The sequence below is a fragment of the Colossoma macropomum genome, unplaced genomic scaffold (genome assembly GCF_904425465.1).
Source record: "Colossoma macropomum unplaced genomic scaffold, Colossoma_macropomum, whole genome shotgun sequence".
Lineage (NCBI taxonomy): Eukaryota > Metazoa > Chordata > Actinopteri > Characiformes > Serrasalmidae > Colossoma > Colossoma macropomum.
This window is the reverse complement of record NW_023494793.1, coordinates 34,256,203-34,279,563: the sequence shown is the minus strand read 5'-3', so window position 1 is coordinate 34,279,563 and position 23,361 is coordinate 34,256,203. Positions and strand designations below refer to the sequence as shown.

Sequence of the window (23,361 nt, the reverse complement as noted above, 5' to 3'; positions counted from 1 at the left end):
GAACCTGAGTCTTTTACATCATTGTGGAGGAACTTCGGCCCACTCATCTTTGCAGAATTGTTTTAATTTGGCTACATAGGAGGGTTTTTCGAGCGTGAACTGACCATTTAAGGTCTTGAGATGTGATTCAAGTCAGGACTTTGACTCAATCACTCCAAAATCTTAATTTTGTTTTAGCTGCTAGCCTGCTTCACATTGGCAGACAGGTTATATTTAAGTGATGTTCAGGTTCAACAGGTCTGGCAGTCATCATGCCTGGGTGTGGATAGTGAAATTGAACCCAACAGTCAATTGAATTTGGTTAACTCGTTGATTTAGTAGCTAAAGGGCAGCTCCACCTCTCTGCTGAATGAGCTTAACAACTTCTTCGCCCGGTTTGAGACAGACAACAACATGCCTGCACAGAAGATCCCACCCCCTCCTGGAGACCAGGTGCTGACGCTGTGCCCAGTCAGTGTGAGGAGATCATTCAGCAGGATCAACGTTCGGAAAGCTCCTGGTCCTGACAACATACCCAGTCGTGTACTGAGGGACTGTGCTGGGGAGCTCACAGATGTCTTTACAGATATCTTTAACATCTCGCTGAGTCAGGCTGTTGTCCCCACATGCCTGAAAGCCACCACCATCATCCCTGTCCTGAAGAAAGTGTCACCCTCCTGTTTCAATGACTACCGTCCAGTTGCACTCACTCCCATCCTCATGAAGTGCTTCAAACGGCTGGTCATGCAACACATCAAGTCTGTCCTTCCCCCTCCCTGGACCCCTTCCAGTTTGCATATCGGCCTAATCGCTCTGTTAATGATGCCATCTCCATCGCCCTCCACTCAGCCCTCACACATCTGGACAAAAAAAGACTCATGCTTTTCATAGATTTCAGCTCCGCATTTAACACCATCATCCCCCAGCAGCTCGTTCTCAAACTGGACAGGCTGGGGCTGAACACTTCACTGCACAACTGGCTGTTAGACTTCCTGACTGGGAGACCACAGGCAGTACGGGCCGGCAACAACACATCCCGCACCACCACACTGAACACGGGAGCCCCCCAAGGATGTGTACTGAGCCCCCTCTTATTCACTCTGATGTCCCACGACTGCACACCGTCGCACAGCTCCAACCTCTTCATCAAGTTCGTGGACGACACGACTGTGGTGGGTCTCATCAGCAACAACGATGAGACAAACTACAGGAGCGAGGTGAGCTGCCTGGCCTTGTGGTGTAGACACAACAATCTCCATATGAACATTGAGAAGACGAAGGAGATTGTTGTGGACTTCAGGAGAACGTGCACCCAGCATGCTCCTTTGACCATCAACGGTGCTGCTGTGGAGAGGGTGAACAGCACCAAGTTCCTGGGCATGCACGTCACAGAGGACCTCTCTTGGGCCAACAACACAGCATCACTGGCCAGAAGGGCTCATCAGCGCCTCTACTTCCTCCGCAAACTGAGAAGAGCCAGAGCCCCAGCCCCCATCATGTGCACCTTCTACAGAGGTACCATCGAGAGCGTCCTGACCAGCTGCATCACCGTGTGGTATGGCGCCTGCACCGCGTCCTGCCGCAAGACACTCCAGCGCATCGTGAGAGCAGCTGAGAAGATCGTTGGCACCTCCCTCCACTGGACCAGGACCAGCAGACTGGATGACAGCTTCATCCACCAGGCTGTCAGGATGCTGAACTCTCTCCCTACTTTGCCCCCCCCCCTTCTGCCCCCCACACACACAGAGTTCGGACCCAAACACAGGTTCCTGACCCCCACTCCCCAATACTGAACTCTGACATTCCCAGGGAATGTTACGCACCCATCACTTTCTGTTATGCACTCATCTCTTTAACAGCTCCATAAACTCATTCTAATTGCACTACTGTTTATATTTGCACTATTTATACCCACAGACCTTAATCTGTTTGTGCCTTATTTACATTTACATTTACATGTACATCATTTAGCAGACGCTCTTATCCAGAGCGATTTACAAAAAGTGTCACTTTAGTGTTAATTTCAGGACCTTCTATATTTATTTATTTTTTATTATTCTATTTTTCTACAATTAGTGTTTATTTTACGATGAGTGTTTAGTGTTTTTTAATGTCTATTTAAATTCACACTTTCCCTGTTTACTTTCTATTTAATGTTATTGCTACACCATGGGGTCTGAGAGTAACGCAATTTCAATACTCTGTATGTCCTGTACATATTGTAGTATTGACAATAAAGCTGATTTGACTTGACTTGATTACTTTTTCACATATGGCCAGGTAAGGCTGACCAGAATTTTTCCCTCAGTAAATTAAATCCTCGTTTAAAAATCATTGTGTGTTTACCTAGGTTGTCATTGTCTAATATCAAAAGCAGTTCGATGATCTGAAACATTCAAGCGTGACAGATATGCAAAAATAGAAGAAATTGGGAAGGGGCAAATATTTCTCACAGCACTGTAGGTTCGGTGATGGTTTGGATAGTAAATAAAGTGGCTACAATTGTGTTGCAGGGATCGCGACCCCTGGTTCTTATCATCACCAGTGTAAAGAAATCAGAAAAGAGTAGAAAATAGAAAGTTTCTCCCCAGCAAAGCATTTTACACAAAAACAAATTTTGAAAAATCGGTGGCGTTCCCCTTTAACGCTCACCCGGACCAACAGATGGCGGTAAACGGTCCTTTGCTGGGTTGTAAGGATGTTAGGAAGGTGTAGTAGAGCTGCTGTGGACGTCGACGCGGTAGCGCTGTGGGGCTGTTTGGACTTCTTGGACTGTTATGGGGCATTTAGCCTTTTAAAGCCACGAAATGACAACGTTTAGGTTCGTTTAGTCAGCCTGTAGCTTAGAGTTCGTGAAGAAAAAGCGACGCTTGCTCGCTGGAGGTAGTTGTGAGGTGTTAGCGCGGTGCTAGCTAAGTCGTAACCGTCAATGCCAGCATGGCAGCGGGCAGCCAGAGTCCCGGCTCGGGAGGCGGTGAAGACAAGCTTCCCTCTCGCAGACAGAGCGAAGGTAAGGTCGGCTCAGTGTTGTTTGGTAGAACCACAGGGTCGTAATGTCTGCTCAGAGGCATCCCAGTTAGCTAACAGTGCTAAACGGTCATTCTTTCTGTTTAATTGAAGCAAAGCCAGGCCAGGGCAGAGCTGAGCTTACCTGACAGGTTCTGCAGGTTCCAGAGTGTCTGTAGTTACCTAGTGTGCTTTTAAAAAAGATGGTTTTTCAGTGAAGACAGTGGTTCTGTACAGAACATTGAACACGCAAAGAACAATTTACATGCTTAAGTGGTTCTTTGGCTGGGGAAATCGTTCTTCATATTGATGGAGGATATGTTGTGTATGGCTTGGCTCTATACAGAACCGTTTTGAAAACGGTTCTTTATAGCACCAGAAAGGGTTCTTGTATTGTTACAAGCTTGACATCGTAACAGCAGAACTTTTTCATTCTGTGTAGAGCCATGTACAACACATTTTCCATCAATCTGAAGAACCTTTACCTTTATGCTAATAGTTCTTTGCATGTTCGTGGTTCTATATAGCATCTTTTTAAGAGTGCTCCTCTATGGCCAAATGTAAGAAGGAAGATTAGATCTTGACTGATGGGATTGACGAGTCTCATTAATATGCAAAGACTCGCTACTGACCTGCTTAACAGAGCTCTGCTAAAACAAATGTGTTTAGGTTATATTGGGATTCAGTATAGAAGAAGGTTATTGAAGGGATGTGTGCTATAACAGTGAGATAATGGACTTTTTAATGGTCATGGCTGAAGTGGTCATACCTGTAGGACACCAGGTGCTGACGTGGACGGCACCTGGAATGTGTTGTGTTTGAATTCTGAAAGCTCTTTAGTGTAAACTAGGAAGATTATCTGTTACACGTGAGCCATCAGTGGGGCAGAGTGTTGTTCAAATGTTCTGGACACTGATACTTTCACTTTAATATCAGTTCTTAAACAGCTTTTTGATACTTTCTTCTAAGTGCTTAAAAATGATGTGTTGAAGACGTTGCATTTCTATATTGATGTAACACCTATTACTGATTTTAGTAACAGGCTTGTTGGCTTACTGATTCTAATAAGACTACCTTGGTATTGAGATCTGATATATAAGTTGAATTGAATTTTGATACTCAGCCCTAATTAGCAGTAATCCAATCTGTGTGGTACCTCCATATTTTTACTCCTGCCATTTGACACTTTGACACATACACTCCCTTTCCAGGGGAGCAGGATTTCAGCTTGAAGCAAATATATACCTTTCCACACCTCAGCCTATTGTCAAACCTGTGCCATTATCTATGCCCCAATGATGTATCAAATGCCTTCAGTCTCATTGCCCTGTTCTCAATGGGGACAATACAGAAAGGCATGTAAAGAGGCTGTTTGCCCAGTCAGTGTCTCATGTATCATATGTCAACTGCAAGATAATAGAGGTAGTATCATGTTCAAAGTTCGAGGTGGGAGATATAAAACAGGATATTAAACAGGACCAATTATGCTTTCTTTGTAATCAAACATGCAGTTGCTCTGTGTTTTTAAGTACTGAGGATATCCACAATATGCTCAGAAAATCATGCTGTGACATTATTGTGACTTGCGTATCACAATAATGATAACATCGTATTGTCCATCTTTATGTCACAACACAAGAGGCTGCATCAATCCGATATCGGGTATCGGGTATCAGCTAGATACAAGCAGAAAATGTGGGATTGGATATAGAAGGGGGGAAAATATGAATCCTATAACAAAGCACTCCCTCACAGTGTGTGGTGTTGTTAGCTGTGTACTTCTGCCTGTGGAGTCAGTAGAGTGTTTTTTAGAGTATTTTGAGCCTGATAGCCTACTTAGGTAATCATCTTAAGTAAGGTGATTCAACTGAAAATAGCTTTAAAACATAGTAGTTCTCAATATGAAGTATTGGATCAACACTAATGGTTTCAATGTAGATATAGTTTAAGGCTGAAACAATTATTCGTGATTATCTGTAATTTCGACAATAATAAAAAAAAATCAACGTTTCCAATTTTCAAATACATTTTCAAAGTGACATCCAGCCTAGACTGAGTCATTCCCTTAAGAGGGCAGCAGTTCACTTACAGTGTCATACCTATGTGAGCAGATTTCGAAAGAAAAAGGACTATAATCTGCGAGTATTTCCTTGAAATGAAGGATAAACTACTCTCTGAGGATGAGGAGTTTGCACTCTAGGTGGTTTGTCATATTGCGCTACTGTTCCCCTTACAAACATTACTAAAACTCATCATGTTGCATCATTAACGATAGGATGATGACTAGGATGTTCTAAGCCAGTGTTTCCCAATCCTGGTCCGGGAGGCCACTGCCTTTTAGGTTTTACTGTTTCCCCTGCTTCCTACACACCTGACCCAACCTGATTTACAGCTCATTATTGAGTTAAAGTGGTTGTGTTAAAGCAGGAAAAGCACTAAAATGTGCAGGACAGTGAGCGTCCAGGACCAGGGTTGAGAAACACTGTTTTAAGCCATTTTAGTTTATGTTAATTAGAAGGATTTAGCAGCTACTTCAAAATCTGTTGAACATTCAGAAGCTTATCCTGTTAGCGTTACCTGCATTAGCTAGCAGACTACATAGCACTGGTTAATGAGCTTAAAATACATCTGCTCATTCTGCAAACCTTTTCACGCATAACTCGTCTAGTTGACTAGCACACAATTGTTGAATTGGGTAAATGATGCCAGTGTGACACTGTTTTTTGTTTTTTTTTGTTTTTTAACCCCCTGTGAGGGTAATTTAGGTGGTCAAATAGTACCTCAGTTTGTCAGAACAATGCCAAACATATCATTGTCACAGCTTCTCACACTTAAAGGTGATTATCAGTTAATTCACATGATAATCAACTATCAGAATGTTCCTTTTTGCAGCCCTAGCATCGTTATCGGCCAATAAAGAGCAGTATTGTGTCACCTCTACACAGTACACTTCTCTGGGCTTATCATCAGCACTTAAAGAACACTGAACAGTTGCATGGTTCATTACAAAAAGAGCAAAATTAGTCACTGATTATTCGATTATATAAATAAAATAAAAATTGTTAAAGTTTTTGAGAGTGTTTTTTAAACATGGCACTGCAGGTTCTTTTTGTCTTTTTCTTTGTTTTCAAACTGAAACTAAGCATTGTGTATCTTCAGAATGTCTTCAAGTTAGGGCTGAATAATTTGGGGAAAATATCAAATTGTAATGTCTCAGACTAGTATTGTGATTGCAATTTTAATATTGCTATAACATTGTAATATTGCTTTAGGGTGCCAGACCGCCAGTTCAAAAGCTATGCGCCATTAAAATTTCTGCACCTACAACTTAAGACAGTGTTGAACGAAGTTATAATTAAAATAACAGCTATTGGGATTTGAATTTCTTCAAGTATCTTCAAGTATTGATATATTTCTTGCACAGTGCCCACCCCTAGTTGAAAACTGTTTAACATTTGCTAATAGATTATTTTACCATTGTAATGTTTTAGGAGACCCAAGTTTGGATGATGTAACATTCAAATAGTCGTAGGTTATATTTAAATTGTGTCCCAGTAAGAAGATATTGTTTAATTTTTTTCCTATTGTTGATCCAGATTATGATCAGCAATAGTTTTAGACAATTGTTTTCTTCATTAATGTTTTTCCTACAGTATACAGTCGTACTGCCCTACAGTGTGAGTATTAATGAGTGGGGGTGGGTGGACTGAATGGCGTCACTGAGAGCATGAATGGACTGTTTGTTGTTGCGTAACTGGGGTGTTGCCAAGGTGGAGCAGGCAAACATTTTCCTAAGTGCCAACAGCAGTAGGTGTGCCTTCGGTCCAGACCAGGACAAACTGATCTCTCATATCCTTGATTTCTTAGATCTTATGTTGAGACTGTGAGACAAGTGCAGTTTGCTAACATACAAGTTAAATAGATAGTGCTTTAGACTTTTAAAGGTGTTCGATAAAGTTTACCTATATATAATGTCCTGCTGTCTAACAATGGATTAAAAGTGTTTGAGGTTGTTGAAGGCCATCCCAGCAGTTAGCATAGTGTTCATTCTCTCACTACAGCCACCTCATAGTGCTTCTTTGTACCAGTCCAGGCATATGTCCAGACTTCTGTTTGTCCACTACTTTAAAGGGGAGTTCCACTGATGTTTCTAAATTTCTAAAGTTTTTCTAAACTCGAAACTATTTTACCTTAGAACAGCCTGCATGTACTTTTCCACCATGAATGGATACATTCCCACACTCGAGACTACTGTAGAACAATGTCTGATCAGGCAGTGTATTCATCATAACCATTCCTTGTAATAACTTTGTGTGATCAAGCTTGTAGAGCAGGGGTGCTCAGTCCTGGTCCTGGAGATCTACCACCATGGAGAGTTCAGATGCAACACACCTGGCTCGTAAAGTCAGATGCCCCTGAAGGCCTTGATTGCTTGGATCAGGTGTGTTACATTAGGGTTGGAACTAAACTCTGCAGATCTTCGGGACCAGGATTGGGCACTCCTGTTTTAGAGGGATTAAATGTTTGACATCTGGTTCCTATCACCACCACTGTGAGCAGTTCTCTCAGTAAGTTTCCCTAGAGCAGAGCGTTTCACATCAGAACACACTGGAGGTGTCCAATCTTATCCACAAAGGACTGGTGTGGGTGCATGTTTTCGTTCCAGGCAAGAAGAGCACACCTGATTTTACTCGGTTAATCCGTCACTCTCAGTCTTCAAACAACTGAGCCTGTGTGCTCCTGTTTTGTTGCAATGAAAACCTGCAGCCATACCGGATCTTTGCAGATAAGATTGGACACCCCTGTCTTAGCTATTTAATTATTCTAAAATTTTTGAAGAATATGGTGTATTCCCCTTTAAAGATCAGTTCTTTGCAGTTTTGCCTTCACTTTGTGCTTCTATTTCATAATGTGGTCCATGAACACAACACATGATGTATTTTGCAAAATAGTTTAAACTTTTTCTACTCATTGTTTGTGTTTGTCAACAGCCAACAAGAAGCTGAAGTACATCAGTTTAGCGATTCTGGTGATCCAGAATGCCTCGCTCATCCTCAGCATCCGCTACGTGCGGACGTTGCCGGGTGACCGTTTCTTCGCCACATCTGCTGTGGTTATGGCGGAGGTCCTGAAAGTCTTCACCTGCCTCGTTCTCATCCTGTTTCAGAGGAAAGGTATGTTGTCCTTACCGCGTTGAAAGTCTTGCTCACTTCCTTATCACTCAGTCACTGAGTCACTTGAGTAAGTTAATCTATTCGTGCTCTACCCACAGAAATCTGGGTTGACTTGCCCGGTTAGACAAGTTTTAAGAACATTGACCAAAATCTAGTGATGCATGATAATATCGGAATAAAAATGCTATCAACAGAGAATTGCTTAAAAAATATGACCGATGTTTAGATTTGACTGATATTTTGAACTGATATTTGATTAAATATTTATTGTAATCTGGAAGAGCAGAATATTTAGGTGACACTGAGCTATTGTGCTAAAATGTCTGCCTTTAATTCATTGTACTCCGTTTGCAACCAAATAGAAGTAAATGTTTTATTTCTTTGTAATGGTAATCCAGATAGATTTAGACATGTTCCTGTACCAGATATCAGAATAGGACCAGAATTCCAATGTCGGTTGCATCCCTACAAAACACCTATACAGAAATTATAGCACATTCTGTGTAGAGTTGCTGCGTAACATTGAGTTTCCTGTTTAAAATGCTATGCCACCGAACTATACTACCAAACTATGTTGTAGCTAATTGCAACTAGGCAGGGCAGAAGCAACACCAGCAAGTTTAATACAATGTCAACATTTGTCAGGTTATAAAAAAACCATCCAGTCTATCTCAACACTGTGACCTCTCATACAGACGCAAAGCAAATCTCTTACAGGAAGTCATGTTCAGCAGTTTCTCAGTAAGTTGGGCAGGAAGTTCATCCAACACTGCAGCAGTTGACATATGTTAATGTACTTGTGGGTGGAGCATGTTTAAGTCAGTTCTCTGTTAGCTGATTTTTCCAGCTACAGAGCGAATGTTAAATATCTCTGTACTGATTTAATGATGTGAAATAATAAATAAGTAAATAATGGATTGTGTGCTGGATTGTGTCTCTTTCTGTCTGTGAATGTAGGGAATGTGAAGGAGTTTGTGGTGTTGCTGTTTGACTCTATAGTGGTCCAGTATTGGGACACACTGAAGTTAGCAATTCCATCACTCATCTACACCTTACAGAACAACCTGCAATACGTGGCCATCTCAAATTTACCAGCAGCCACTTTCCAGGTGAGGAACCCACTGACCATCTTTTCTTTCTTTCTTTCTTTCTTGTTTTCTTTCTATTCTTTTTTCCCCTATGTCTTATTTTCTTTCTTTCTTTCTCCGTCTTTTGTCTTGATTTTTCCTTTGTGTTCTTTCTTTCCCTCTCTCATTTTCTTTCTTTTCCTCTCTCTATCTCTTTCTGTCTCTCTCTACAATGATGTAATTGTTGATCTTCTCTAGTTGTCTCTACAACGTCCCCCACACGTGTACTCTCTTTCTGTAGGTGACATACCAGCTAAAGATCCTGACCACAGCGTTGTTCTCAGTGCTGATGCTGCGAAAGAGCCTGTCCCGGGTGCAGTGGGTCTCCTTGCTGCTCCTCTTTGCTGGCGTGGCCATTGTCCAGGTGGAGCAAGATGGAAGCAAGCAGAAGGAGGCTATAGGCTCCTCTGCTAACCAGAACTACGCCAAAGGCCTGGTGGCAGTGGTGGTGTCATGCCTGTCCTCAGGCTTCGCTGGTGTTTACTTTGAGAAGATCCTGAAGGGCAGTTCAGCCTCGGTTTGGCTCAGGAACGTACAGCTGGGCATTTTCGGCACTCTGCTGGGCCTGCTGGGCCTGTGGTGGAACGATGGTGCCGCCATTGCTGAAAAGGGCTTCCTCTTTGGTTACACGCCCATGGTGTGGGGTGTGATCTTCAACCAGGCCTTCGGGGGCCTGCTGGTAGCTGTGGTGGTGAAGTATGCGGACAACATCCTGAAAGGCTTTGCCACCTCCTTCTCCATCATCGTGTCCACAGTCATGTCCATCTACCTCTTCGGGTTCCATGTGGACCTACTCTTCACAGTGGGTGCTGGACTAGTCATAGGAGCCGTGTACATGTACAGCCTGCCCAAATCTGCAGCGCCATCGTCCAGCACCAGGTCCTCGCTGTCCTCTTCAAACCACAACAACAGGGCCGGAGATTCAGAGACGGATGAATTCCTTCCAAAGTCAGTGCTGGTGAAATGAGCCTATCTGCAAGGTTTTTCCTTCTGCGTCTCCCCCCATATGCTTCTTTCTCATCGTTCACAACTTTCTTTTCCAGTAATCCCTCATTGGTTTGTCACCCTGATTCTAATTTTACCCTAGTTCTTCTCTTTCCGCTGCTTTGGGGGTGGTTTTTCAACTACCTGCTGTCTTTTTTTCGCTTGTGAAGAAGAGTCTATTGAGCTGTGGGCTGGGTTGTCAGTATGCATACAGTCATGCTGAAAGCAGGTTACTACACAAGGTTGAACTGAATGACTTGGGCTTTATCTTCTGCTCCTGGAGAATTGCCCTCCTGCTAAGTTCAGTTCCAGCCTGTGCTGAGTGTCGCACACGCTCTAATTTTCAGATACTCTTCAAAACTTTAATTAACTGGAACAGGTGTGTTGGGAACTGAACTCTGCAGTGGTGTAGCTATCCAGGAAATGGGTTGGGCGCGTCTTGGCCATCAGACTTTTTACGCCTTGAAGATTTTAGCTTATAATTTCTGAAAAGCACAAAGTCTGGACAGAGGTAGCTGGCTTTTTGTGTGTATACAATATCACAGTGAGATATCAGTTTGGTACATCTTCATTGTTTCTGCTATATGCCTTAAACACCATTCTCTTCTTAAGAAAAAGACATAAACTGGGCACACTGGAAGTAAGCAGTCATCAGGACAGTTCTTTTCACTTCTGTTTATCCAAGGCCAACCAAATACTAAAAAATGTCCTAGCTACTGGGGATGCACTGATCATAGATTTTTATGGCCGGTTCCGATTTCTTTACTGCTGTGTTGGCTGATGGCAGAATTTCTTGGCCGACTTTTATAGGACTTTAGTTTCCCACCTGAAGCTCACACTGTGAGGGCTAAATGAACACATCAAACACACTCGCACATTTCCTGTACTTTCTGCCAAACTTGCAACATGAATAACATTTCCTCTTTAGTGGACCAAACTTTGCTATTTAAAGCTACACTATGTAAGATTTATGCATTTGGAAACCTCTCTAGTAGAAATGTGTAATTGCACAAAATGTGCGGAAGAACATTTTATAATGTATATTGTGCTTCGGACCCGTTCTCTGACCAGATGACCTTGATGATTGCGAGGGCGTTGAAAGAGTATTGAAAGAGAACTCAGTCAAAACTTGGTGAATGATGTCTTATTTTGCATTTGAGACCCCAAACATTGAGCCAGACTTTTTTTTAGGCTGTGCGTCTGATGTTGATACATAAAGACTTACGACACAGTCTGAAGAACTCCCGCAAAATCCGACCTGACGCTCGTGCCTTTGATATTACCATTTCACGCTTTACATAGCGACCCGCAGCAGCACACAAACCCCATATTTTGGTGTGTTTCCTTCTGAGTCAGTCATGCTACTTTCAATTTTAAACAAAAAAAATCTTACATAGTGCAGCTCAAATGAAAAAAATTGGTGGCTTTTTAAAAACTGTGAATCAAATACAGTGCAGCACCAAAAGTAAGAGGCAACTGGCAACTTAGCACAACGAGTAATGCATAATTATTCTACAACATATGTCATTTTGATTCCTGCTGATTCTGATTTGTGCATCCCTACTAGCTGCTTGTGTTCATTTGTAGCAGCTTCCCTAAGATGCTAGCAAGAAACACAATGTCTAGTTAAATGAGCAGTTTAAGTGCCAAAATTATAGGTAGCAAAGTGCTTTTGAGAATTCATTGGCTGCTCTTTCTGATACAATGTTTTTTTTTGCAGTAATGGTTTCTAATAACACCATGACTGAAGTCACTGTAAATTGATTTGCATATGGTTACATTGTGGCAGTAAGTTTGTAATTACTGTGCAGAACTCAGTCTGAAACATAGTGACTTGTGGGAAATTCTGATTTTGTCAGGCAATTTAGTATGAAAATACTTTTATCGGCCTTAAATAATCAAATTATGGCCTAATAATTCATTGACATCCACAGTCTTCTTATTCAGATCTTGTCTACATAGTGCTTCGCCTGCTTTAGCAGACCTGTTTAATGATCATCTGTGTTGAAGCAGGGAAAGCATTAAACTCTGCAGTTCTCTGGCCACCTGTGACCAGATAATCCACATAATTAAATACCCCAGAGTGGGCTCATATGAGCTCTGACCTCATCTTAATTTGACATTCTGGAAATTTATTCAAACTCTGCATTTTCCCCCTTTCTTTCTCCCCACCCCACTGGACTTGAGCTGGATACAGTAGAAACTTTCATGATCCTTGATCCTTATAATTTGATTGGTGAGCTGCTCTGTGGGTCTTTCTAATGAACTGTCTGGAATGTTTCTCAGTCTTTCAAGTGTACATACACTCAGCCTCTGCACTTACAGTACATTTCTGACTGGACTAGGGGTTCACCAGTACTCTTCACAGAATCAAAATTGTGTAAAAACTGAGGGGCTGGCAACTATAATGTGTATCAATATATGACAAAAAAACTAAAGAAAATGAAACGACTGGAATATGTAATGATGGGCTGCTGAAACTTCTGTATTCAGAAGTTACATTTATCACTCATTACTAGCTCAAGTTAAAACTCACTGTACCTCAGTAGCCCTCGAAAGCCATCACCATCCACCCTGTCCGTCTTTATGATGTTGCACACCCATGTTTAGTTGTCTTATTGCTTGCGGATGGTTACTTTTGAAATGGCACACCGTTGAAGTTGTGCTGTCGTCCTCTGGGAAAAATAATTACAAACATCACTAGTTTTAGTTTTTTTAGTAGGTGGAACCAGTTGCCTATTGCGCCCTTCTATGTATAGTTCAAAAATGTTCCTCAACTTGAATGATAGACCCCCTGTTCAAACAGGAACTGTAGTTTACTAGAAACAAAAATAAACTTAAAATGACATATATTTAACCGATCAATTGTTTATCGGTTAACCAGTTCATTTGCATCCCTAGCTAAAACATTCACTCCTATTATGAGAGTCTGTTGTATCTTCATTAAATTTATGAGTGTAAATTGGAACATGATGTAATGATTTCTAGATAGACCTATATCCTAATGGCATTCAGAGCAACATCTTAATCACTTTATCAGTCTGTAATTGATACTGGCCTATATTGAAAATTAAAGATGATGATTTATTATTATTATTATTATTATTATTATTATTATTTGCATTGACCTTCTGAAAAAGGTATCGGTGGACCCCTAGTTAGCGCTGACTAACCCGGTTCTATCCCACCAACATGGCATCTAACATAACGAACATGTATGTGTGAATGTGTCTGTGTGTGTGAATATGAGCAGGGGGGTAGATTTTTTTTTTCACCAGTGCTAAGAAAAGAAAAAAAAAGGTTAACACTGTGCCTTTTTCAATGCACTTGTGACTGTATAGTAACCAATGTCAAGTTTTACAAATGTAAATAATATAAAATTATTATATCCTAATTATTTTGATTTGATGTTTCAGTCATGTTACATATTGTATATTTTTTTTTTGCTGCAAATATTTGATACAAATATGCCAAAATTCTTCTTTCATTAGGTATTTTTAAAAAAAAGCAAGGTTTGTGGAGATGGAAAAACCATTGGAGATGTACACTTGAGTATATCTCATGAATGTTATAATTTTGGGTGCACTTAATGTATATTCGCCAGAGCACATGGTGACCGTTGGTGACTAATGAAGGATGAGCATTTAAAGGGGTCGGGGATAAGTGCAAAGAGTAAAGGGGTGGTTTTATTATCATTTTGAAGGTTTACAGCATATAAATCATGGAGACTTCCCTGGGCACAAGGCTGCTTTTTACACATTAGAAGGACATTCTGTGATTTTTCTTTTTATTATTTAAGCAAAATATTATTCTTTGGAACTGATTCTTGTATCGTTTTCTGGTTTTTGTTTTTGGAGGAATGTTGTTTTTTTTTTGGGCCCAGATGAGTTTATTGATTGCTGAGGAGGAAAGGTAATGAGGTGGTAGTTCACTGGATTTTATTTTATTTTTTATTTTTTATTGATTCTTTTATCCTTGTATCCGTTGGAGGTCCTATCAGTGACAAAAGAGCCAGTGTCTTCAGGCAGCTAAAGTGAATGTTTGGGTGTGCTTGATTGGATTTTCAGGGATGAGAATATTCACTAAAGCCATTCTGACACTAAAGCCCTGATTCACTAAGACCATAAGCTAATGTCTACAGCTGTCCTATGTATTATGCACTGCAAATGAACTACATATGGGCAGCATTTTCTGTGAAGACCAACGAAGTTGACCCTGATGTTGACTTGAAATGCTACGTAATGTAAGACATACAGTTGTATACAGAAGTTTTGGCACCCCTGGTCGATTTACATATTTTGTTGATTTTTTGAGTGAAAATAAGTTCAACATGTCCTCTACAGAGAACACACTTCTGCACATCACATTTGCTGAAATTAATCTATTGGCAAAAAAATAATAAAACATAAAATGTAGCCTTTGCACAAGTTGTTTTTTTCCCCCAATCTCTTGAGCAAATAAATAGAAACTGCAGTAAATTTTTCAGAACAATGCTCGTATGTAAGTTGCTCCCTGTAAAGGATGTTTTAACTAAAGCCCTATTCGAGCTGGATTAGTTTTATTAGAGGAGGTCCAGTAAAGTAATTTGTAAGGGATCCGACTGGCCAATTCATATTGCATAATGTATCTGTGTAGTTTCCCCAAATTACCCCAGAAAGCCCAGGCTGAAATTAATTTGACTGTTGAGTTTAGAGTTAAACAGTTCCAAACAAACAACAAAAATGAACCAGGTAATAGTAGATAGAATAGCATCAGGCTTGTAAAGTGGCCTCATTCAACTTAGCAAATGTTGCGCAGCAGGACAGAAATCACACTGCCTTGTAAGAAGTACCTAATTTAGTTTTTATTCTCCTTATAATCAGCCCATTGTCAAAATTTTTGTAGATTAGTCACTGGTTCTGTTTTGAACTTGAGGATAAACGAACAGTGTGAAGTTGAGCTCTGTTTGAGTGGTTAGCCTTGTCTCTTCATTGCCAATAAACAAAGATGCTGATGTCTATTGCCTGGTCCTATTATTACATTATGAAGAGTTGCATTCAAACAGAGCTACAATTACTGAAGGAGCTCTGAGTTTGACAGATTATAGAAAGTAATTTGCGCCAGAATTATTACTTAGCAGAAACTACAGACATGGCCAATTTGCATTGGATTAAAATCACAGATCTTGTCAGGAATCACTCAGATTGTAGCAGCTCTCCAGCTAAAACTAGTCCAGCTTGAATATGCCTGTTTTCACTCAGAAAATCAGTGTTTAATATGACTGTGCAGGGGTGTTCAGACCTTTGCATGTGAATGTATGTGATGCACAGTTCTAGTCATGGTGCCATTTTTTTTCTGCAGTAGCATTTTTATTGCCTTAGTGAATCTGGCCCGGTGTGCATATTGTCATTTTCATATCAAACCTCATTCTCCCTTTTCTTGTTTTATTTTTTCACACCACTTGAAAACACCAGCCCTTTATATTGTATTAACATTTGTATAACAAATGGACTGAAAGACAGTGGTCCAAAATTACTTAGTACAAAATTAATGACATTAACATCTACTATCATTCAAAAGTTTGCAATCACGTGTCATATAGTAATAACTTGTTTAATAATAACTTGTACAGCATAGATTAAAATATTATAAACTAGACACCAAACTGCTGATTTATACACAAAGTATTTTGGGGTAAAATGGTAAATGTTAAATAATAAAGTAATTATCTGTAAAATAACTATGAATGCCTGTTAGATCAGCGAGATTTGGTCACCTCTTTTTGAATATTAGACATCCTTGATATTAATTTTATTGGAAGTTCATTCTTGATGCTGTACAGCTTTCTCAGTTATTACTGAATTATCTACAGCTCTGTTCACCAATGAAAATGCTTGAAACTTTATTATAAATATTAGCAACATATTGAAGCTGCAGCAAAACTGCATTTATATACTTGAAAACAGTGATTCCAAACTTTTGAAAAATAGTAAAGTTGCCATTACGGAGACATGAGGTTTTGTTCTAACAGTGACAATATGTAGAACGCTAACCTTCATGCAAACCTTTCATTGACGCCAGTGGAAGATTGTTATGAAGGTTGCAGTCTAGCACACAGCTTTAGCGTGTCAGGATATGGTTACGAGAATGTACTAGTGTTTTATCATGGACACTAGGCTTGCACCCGTATTCCTTTGGGTTTTGGGAATGTGGTGAATATCTCCTCCTTTTGTCACCCTGATAAAAACAGCATCTGCCTCTCTTGTGTTTTGACTAACACTGACTGTGCATGTGTACATATCACAAATGTCCAGTTACAGTTTCTGTCCCTTTTTTGTTTACTTTCAAAACTGCACACAGTTCAGTTTGAGATTCTGTGGAAAAGATTAATACAAGACCTGTTAAGTAACCTCTGTTTCTCCTCTATGACTCTGGCACTATGATGGGTTTGTAAATACTCTGTGAAAAGATGATAAACAGCCTTTGCTGGCTTCATTTCTCTTAGTGGCCTCTTTCTTGAGGCCGACAATAAACATCAAATAGTGATCACGTCCTGTTTTGTTATCTGAGCCTCAAAAGTTATTGTGTCTTCATGGCTAGTCTACACAAATTAAAGCAGCTCTCCACTGTTTTTCTTCATAATCTTTTTCTGGTGCTTCTGTAGAGTAAAGCTGATTACAACAGACACTCATTTTGATGTACATGTTGAAAACTTGTTAACTTAAAACATACAAGACAAACCTCAGTTCTAATAAAAACTTGGGACGGTATGTAAAATAAATTGAAAAACGAAAAGCAGTCATTTGTAATTTTACTTTAACCTGTATTTAAATGAAAACTATACAAAGACATATTTAATAAATTTACCATATCAGCTTCATTGTTTTTGTAAATACAGGCTCTTTCTGAAAAAGATGCCTGCAGCATTTTCAAAATAGTTCATGACTAAACTTTAAGACTAGAAATGTCATGTTCAAAAACATCAAACAGGTGATGCAGTCTTGCTTGAGTAGAAAAGGAGCATCCAGGAAAGGCCTTGTCCTTAATGACCTAGACTGAGTTGAGATGCTGTGCCATGCGTCAGTGAATAATCCAGCAATTTAAGAACACTGGGCCTCATTCACCAATAGATTATTTCTTAGAGTTGTTCTCAAGAAAGGTCTCAACAAAAGGTCTATGTCAGATTCTTGATATGCTCTTAAACCACAGGACTGTTCTCACTTTTGTGCTCTTAAGTGTGTGTAGATTCTGTTCTTACCTAAGAACAAATCCCAAATAAGAAAACACTGGTGAATGTCTGTCAGAAATTTTGTGAAAACTGTGCAAGTGGTTTTTAGGAAGAAATTTCTTCTTAAGAGCGGTTGGTGAATGAGGCCCGATGTTCCTCAACATGTAAATGCATGGATGTGCTAGATGTTCTAGGTATTTCACCCTCTACTGTGCAGATCATCAAGATATTCAGAGAATTAAAAAAAACCTGTGCGTAAAGGGCAAGGCTGAAAACCACAACTGAATGCCCATGACATTTAACCCCTCAGACAGCACTGCATTGAAAACTAATATGCTTCTGTGATCACCATATGGGTTTGAGAATGCTTTGACAAACTATTGTCAATGTAAAGTTGTTGCATCCACTAATGCAGTTTTTCTCAACCCTGGTCTTCAACACTGCCCTGCACTTTTTGCTTTTCTCTGCTCACAACACACCTGATCCAGCTAATCAGCTCGTTAATAGCCCTTTATTGAGATAAAGTGTACTGGTCAGTGGACCTCCAGATTAAAGACTGAAAAAAACTGCACAAATGGAAGTAAAACCATTCTATGCACAGCAGAAACCAAATCAATCACTTTATTTCGGCAAGTATGTTACACATAGAAGGAATTTGTCTTGGTGAGTGCACACATGTATGACGTGACATACTGAACAGACCAGACAAGCACACAGACTATTAACAAGTATTTAACTAAGAAACAAATAAAAGAAAAATAGAATAAGTAGGATAAAGAATAAGAAAGAATAATAAGGAGCTAAAAAGATGTGTAAATATTTGTACATATGCAGGTCTGATGTGACATAAAATATTTTTTATGTACTGAATATTACAGAATGATAACATGTTAACAATGTCCAGAAACACCACCGACTTCTCTGGGCTCAAGCTCATCTGAAATGCACAGTGAAAATATGTTTTGTAGTCTAACGAGGCAAACTTTCAGATTGTTTATGGAAACAAAGAAGAAAGAAAAAATGACCAGATTGTTACCAGCATAAAGTTACAAAGGCAGGGTCTGTCATGGTATCGAGAGATGGGGGGTAACGATATATATACATATTGGAGCAACATATGCTGCCATCTAGTATTTTTCAGGGACATCCTTGCTTATTTCAACACACCAACCCACACTGCACACATAACAACAGCATGGCTGCGCAATCAGAGAGTGAGTGACTGGCCTCTTCCTGTGATCTGTCTCCCTTTGAAAACGTGGTGCATTACAAAGCACAAAACACAACAGCAAAGGCCCTGTACAGTTGAAAACTTGTATAAACAAATTGCAAAAAAATCTTCTTTCAAAACTGAATCAGTCCCCAAATTATTATTATTATTAAATACTGTTAAAAGGAAAGGTGGTGTAACAAAGTTGTAAACATGCTCCTATACCCAGTGTTTGGGCACATGTTGCTGGCATCATATTTGAAATCAGCTTATATTTACAAAAAAACAACCAAGGTCATAAGGTGAAACATTACATATAATGTTTTTGTACAGTTTACAATTCAACATGTCAAACAGAATTGACTTTAGCATTAGCATTAGCATTTTACTCACAGTCCATAACTTTTTTGGACTTGAGGTTTGTAGAAGCCAATGGGCAAGTGCCAAAGCAGCTGCTAGTGAGCCTCTGTTATCAGTGTTATTTGAATTAACAATGTTTCAGTTCAAAGTACAAGGAAACATACAGAAACAGATGCTGCAACTAGAGATTAGATTGACAAACTCCTGGGTGCTCTTTTAATACAGCTTCATATCAGTATAATCTGAGGAGTTCAGAAGAACCTGTCAGATTAGAGGTAAAATGATTAAAGCTGGCAAAAAAAGACAACTGTTTATTTATTTGTTTATTTAACATGAGAACACCAGAAAATCTCTGAATTAAACCTTAAATAAGGAATTTCCATTCAGACCAAATTTTCTTCTTGAATTTCTAAGTATTCCTTCGAAAAGTGCACAAACAGGATTAACCCGCTCAGCTGTACTGATCTTTTCTGCTGCCGGTGTTCTTTTCTCAAGCTACAGCGCTGTGATTGAATGCCTGCATGTGTTTGAAGGTGATGTGGTGTTATTTCTGACTGGCATTTATACTACAATGAATAAATGTTGGCAGGTAACACATCAGTGTTCAATTATGTGTTAATAGAATCAGCTGCATTTCAGAAAGCACACTAGAAAGATTTGTATCAGACAGAACAGACATCCCTATTCTAATGACATATATATATTTATATGACTGCTGTCGGAACAAAATCCTCATCTCTCCAAAATAATAACTTTACAGGAGAAGGAAAAAACATACTTTTAATGTATGTCAATGGAACCAGACTTTTTTCCAACTCATTTTGGGCCATTTCTTTTGGTCCATTCATCATGAAATTTACACTCAACGTAAAAGGCAACAGGTCTTTTTTAATTATGTTAAATACTGAAAAACAACAAAAGTGGAGACAAGATTTTCTGTGAGTTCTGTGAGTTTGCATGATCTACCACTTCTTGGCTGAGCTGTTGTTGCTCCTAGATGCTTCCACTTAGAGAAAAAAAAAACAAAACGTAATTTGACCAGGAGTGCCCAAACTTTTGCCTACAACTGTATGTCAATGTGAGTTGTGTACATTGGAACAAAATGTCATTCTTCTGGACCCCCAAACACAACAGCAGCACTTTACACAGGACTACACAGAGTGCAGATACACAACAGTGTGAAACGAGTGCAGAATACACAATAAATACATCAGACAATAAATATACAGAACAGTAAATACGTAAGACAATATATATGAGTGGGTGTCATACACCGATAAGGCATAACGTTATGACCACCTCCTTGTTTCTACACTCAGTGTCCATTTTATCAGCTCCACTTACTATATAGGTGCACTTTGTAGTTCTACAGTTACAGACTGTAGTCCATCTGTTTCTCTGCATACTTTGTTAGCCCCCTTTTACCCTGTTCTTCAGTGGTCAGGACCCCCATGGACCCTCAAAGAGCAGGTACTATTTGGGTGGTGGATCATTCTCAGCACTGCAGTAACACTGACGTCGTGGTGGTGTGTTAGTGTGTGTTGCGCTGGTCTGAGTGGATCAGACACAGCAGTGTTGCTGGAGTTTTTAAACACCTCAGTGTCACTGCTGGACTGAGAATAGTCCACCAACCAAAAATATCCAGCCAACAGCGTCCTGTGAGCAGCGTCTTGTGACCACTGATGAAGGACTAGAGGATGACCAACACAAACTGTGCAGCAGCAGATGAGCTATCGTCTCTGACTATACATCTGCAAGGTGGACTGACAAGGTAGGAGTGTCTAATAGAGTGGACAGTGAGTGGACACAGTGTTTAAAAACTCCACACTCCAGACCAGCACAACATCGGTGTTACTGCAGTGCTGAGAATGATCCACCACCCAAATAGTATCTTCTCTGTGAGGGTCCATGGGGGTCCTGACCACTGAAGAACAGGGTAAAAGGGGGCTAACAAAGTATACAGAGAGACAGATGGACTACAGTCTGTATTTGTAGAACTACAAAGTGCACCTATATAGAAAGTGGAGCTGATAAAATGGACACTGAGCATAGAAACAAGTCATAATGTTATGCCTGATCGGTGTATATATATACACACACACAGATATAGAGGAAACAACAAAGACCTTCATTAAAATGTAAGCAAACTGCAAATATGGTAAGTTTTATGGAACTACAGCATTTGACAGGAAATGCAAAAGCACATGTATTTAAATTTCATGCCAAATAACTTCATAACTCTGATTTTAATGTGTTCATATCAGTTGCTGTGATGAGTACAGCATTGCCAGGCAGTGCGTATTGTTTTCTGAGGTGAATTAACTGTGTCTGGGTTTATTTTTGTCATTGTATTGTAGGACCTCAGAGAAGGAGAAAGGAAGCTAAACTGTGAAACACTTCCACAAGAAATGAGCAGAGAGCAAGAAGCAAGAACGCGCCTCAGGACCAAAGGAGGGAAAAGGAGTAAAGTGAAAAGAAAAGTGCCTTCATGTAATAACAGTATTCAGTTTATAACCAGGAATATTTTATTTTTCTAACGCTAATCATAACACAGAATATTTTACTGGACGACTGTGATTGTGTTTCAAATTGAAGTGGTTCTTTGCTGAGACCATTTACTGTATGGCTTAAACTTCATTGTCCTTTTCCTCATTAGACTGTATGTTTTTTTCTTTAGCCAAACAACTGGTCTGTCTGGGAATATCCAGGCCATGAAGTCATTGAAAACTGATTTTAATATTAATACTTTAAAACCTGGATGCTAGTACAAAAACACATATGCATTTTCTTTGTTTACATTTCTGTCTATGAGGTTTATGAGTAGTTTGTTTCCTCAGTGTATTTTCTGGATTATTATTTTTTTTAACACACTCAAATGATTAACACATTTGTTCTGAGGTACTTGGCATTGTTTACTTTATATTTTTATATCTTCGTCATATTATTTGTTAATATTATAGAAAGCATTTAAGGAAAATGGCTAACTAGATTTTTTTTATAGCTTACTAGATTTTTTCCAAGTGCTCTTTTAACACTAAGCTTGAAATTGCCTTCAAAATGTGCCTTAACTTTTTTGCTATCAGAGCACATTTGTTTATATATATTATGCTTTTTCATACACTAAAATTTACATTTGGTGCAGTGGAGGCTCCATTTAGTCACTCCGTTATCAAAAGGCAAAGAATTTGACATTTTTAAGTGTGAAATTAAAGTGTATGTTGTATTTATATGACGTTCTCATTGGCGCCCTCTGCAGGATACTCGCTACACTGACACCCTGGAAGAATTTTACCATGTTTATATTGTTATGATAAGTTTAGAGATGGTGCTAATAGGTTGAATCGTTTCGCATGATTACAAGCATTGAACAAAAACATATATATTTAATAAACATTTCAAGCCTTTGACAATATGGTGTTTCTCTTTATGGTGTTCATGAGGGGTTTAGCTAAAGGATTAAGCCTAGTCTCTGTGTTACATCGCAGATTGTTTAATACTAGAGAGATTCCCATTAAATAATCTCACTCTGACAGTCTAATTTTAATCAAGACTCTTATTAATCTGTGTCTTTCAAGTGCCACTGTATATGCTGAAATATACAATTACTTATGGTATGAATTTGTGAATTTGTTTATCCTTTCCTATATGATAATATATATAAGTTCTTAGATTAAATAGATGTTATTTAATAACTATTATTACATTAATTTTTCTTAATAGAATCTTCGTAATAATTCATAGTGATAATTAATCTTAATTGTCTTTTATTTTGAAATATCAACTTTCTTCTTGTCACGCCTGGCGTGCAACACCCGCTAATGTAGGTTAGCTGTTTTCACAGAGCTGAACCTTTCACCCACGAGGCCCAGTGGAGCTTTAACATTTTATTTTGGACCAAAAGAATCTCCAAAAAAAGGAGAACCGAGTTTAGCAGACGCGAATCCCTTTTACAGATGGATGCTGGATAAAGTGAAATTCACTGATGTTAGAAAGCCTTTTTTAGTCAGGCTGTTCATTTGGTATCTAATTTTACTTCTGCTTGAGTTGTTCATTAACGGAATGACATAATGTTTGACTGCCTCGGTCGATCATTCAGACTGACCGTCTTCGTATCTCCGACACGCCGAGCTTTTATTTGTTTGCAGGGTGGATGTGTCCCAAATCCACCCCGCGTTCTCAACGTAGTGGATTACTATCTAGGGAATGAAAGTGAATGACCTGATTACGTCAGCAGCTCACACTGCGCTGGAACCAAAGATTGTATGCAAAAAAGAGAGATTGTATTATATTTAAAAAAAAAAAACATACACTGTA

The 23,361-nt window shown here is 39.4% G+C and overlaps 1 protein-coding gene across 1 annotated transcript; it reads left to right on the top strand.

The window, feature by feature from the left end:
• Positions 1–2,689: 2,689 nt before the first annotated feature.
• On the top strand, positions 2,690–22,410 carry slc35a2 (solute carrier family 35 member 2). The gene is made up of 5 exons (XM_036579342.1): positions 2,690–2,989; positions 7,977–8,159; positions 9,117–9,268; positions 9,528–10,234; positions 21,405–22,410. Exons 1-5 carry the CDS (start codon positions 2,917–2,919, stop codon positions 21,430–21,432), a joined length of 1,143 nt encoding a protein of 380 aa, XP_036435235.1. The 5' UTR covers positions 2,690–2,916; the 3' UTR covers positions 21,433–22,410.
• The last annotated feature ends 951 nt before the right edge of the window (positions 22,411–23,361 follow it).

Coding starts and splice junctions, on each gene's coding strand:
- slc35a2 (XM_036579342.1), top strand. CDS start 2,917: ATGGCAGCGGGCAGCCAGAGTCCCGGCTCGGGAGGCGGTGAAGACAAG. Junction 2,990..7,976: donor CTCTCGCAGACAGAGCGAAG/GTAAGGTCGGCT, acceptor GTTTGTCAACAG/CCAACAAGAAGCTGAAGTAC. Junction 9,269..9,527: donor TACCAGCAGCCACTTTCCAG/GTGAGGAACCCA, acceptor CTCTTTCTGTAG/GTGACATACCAGCTAAAGAT.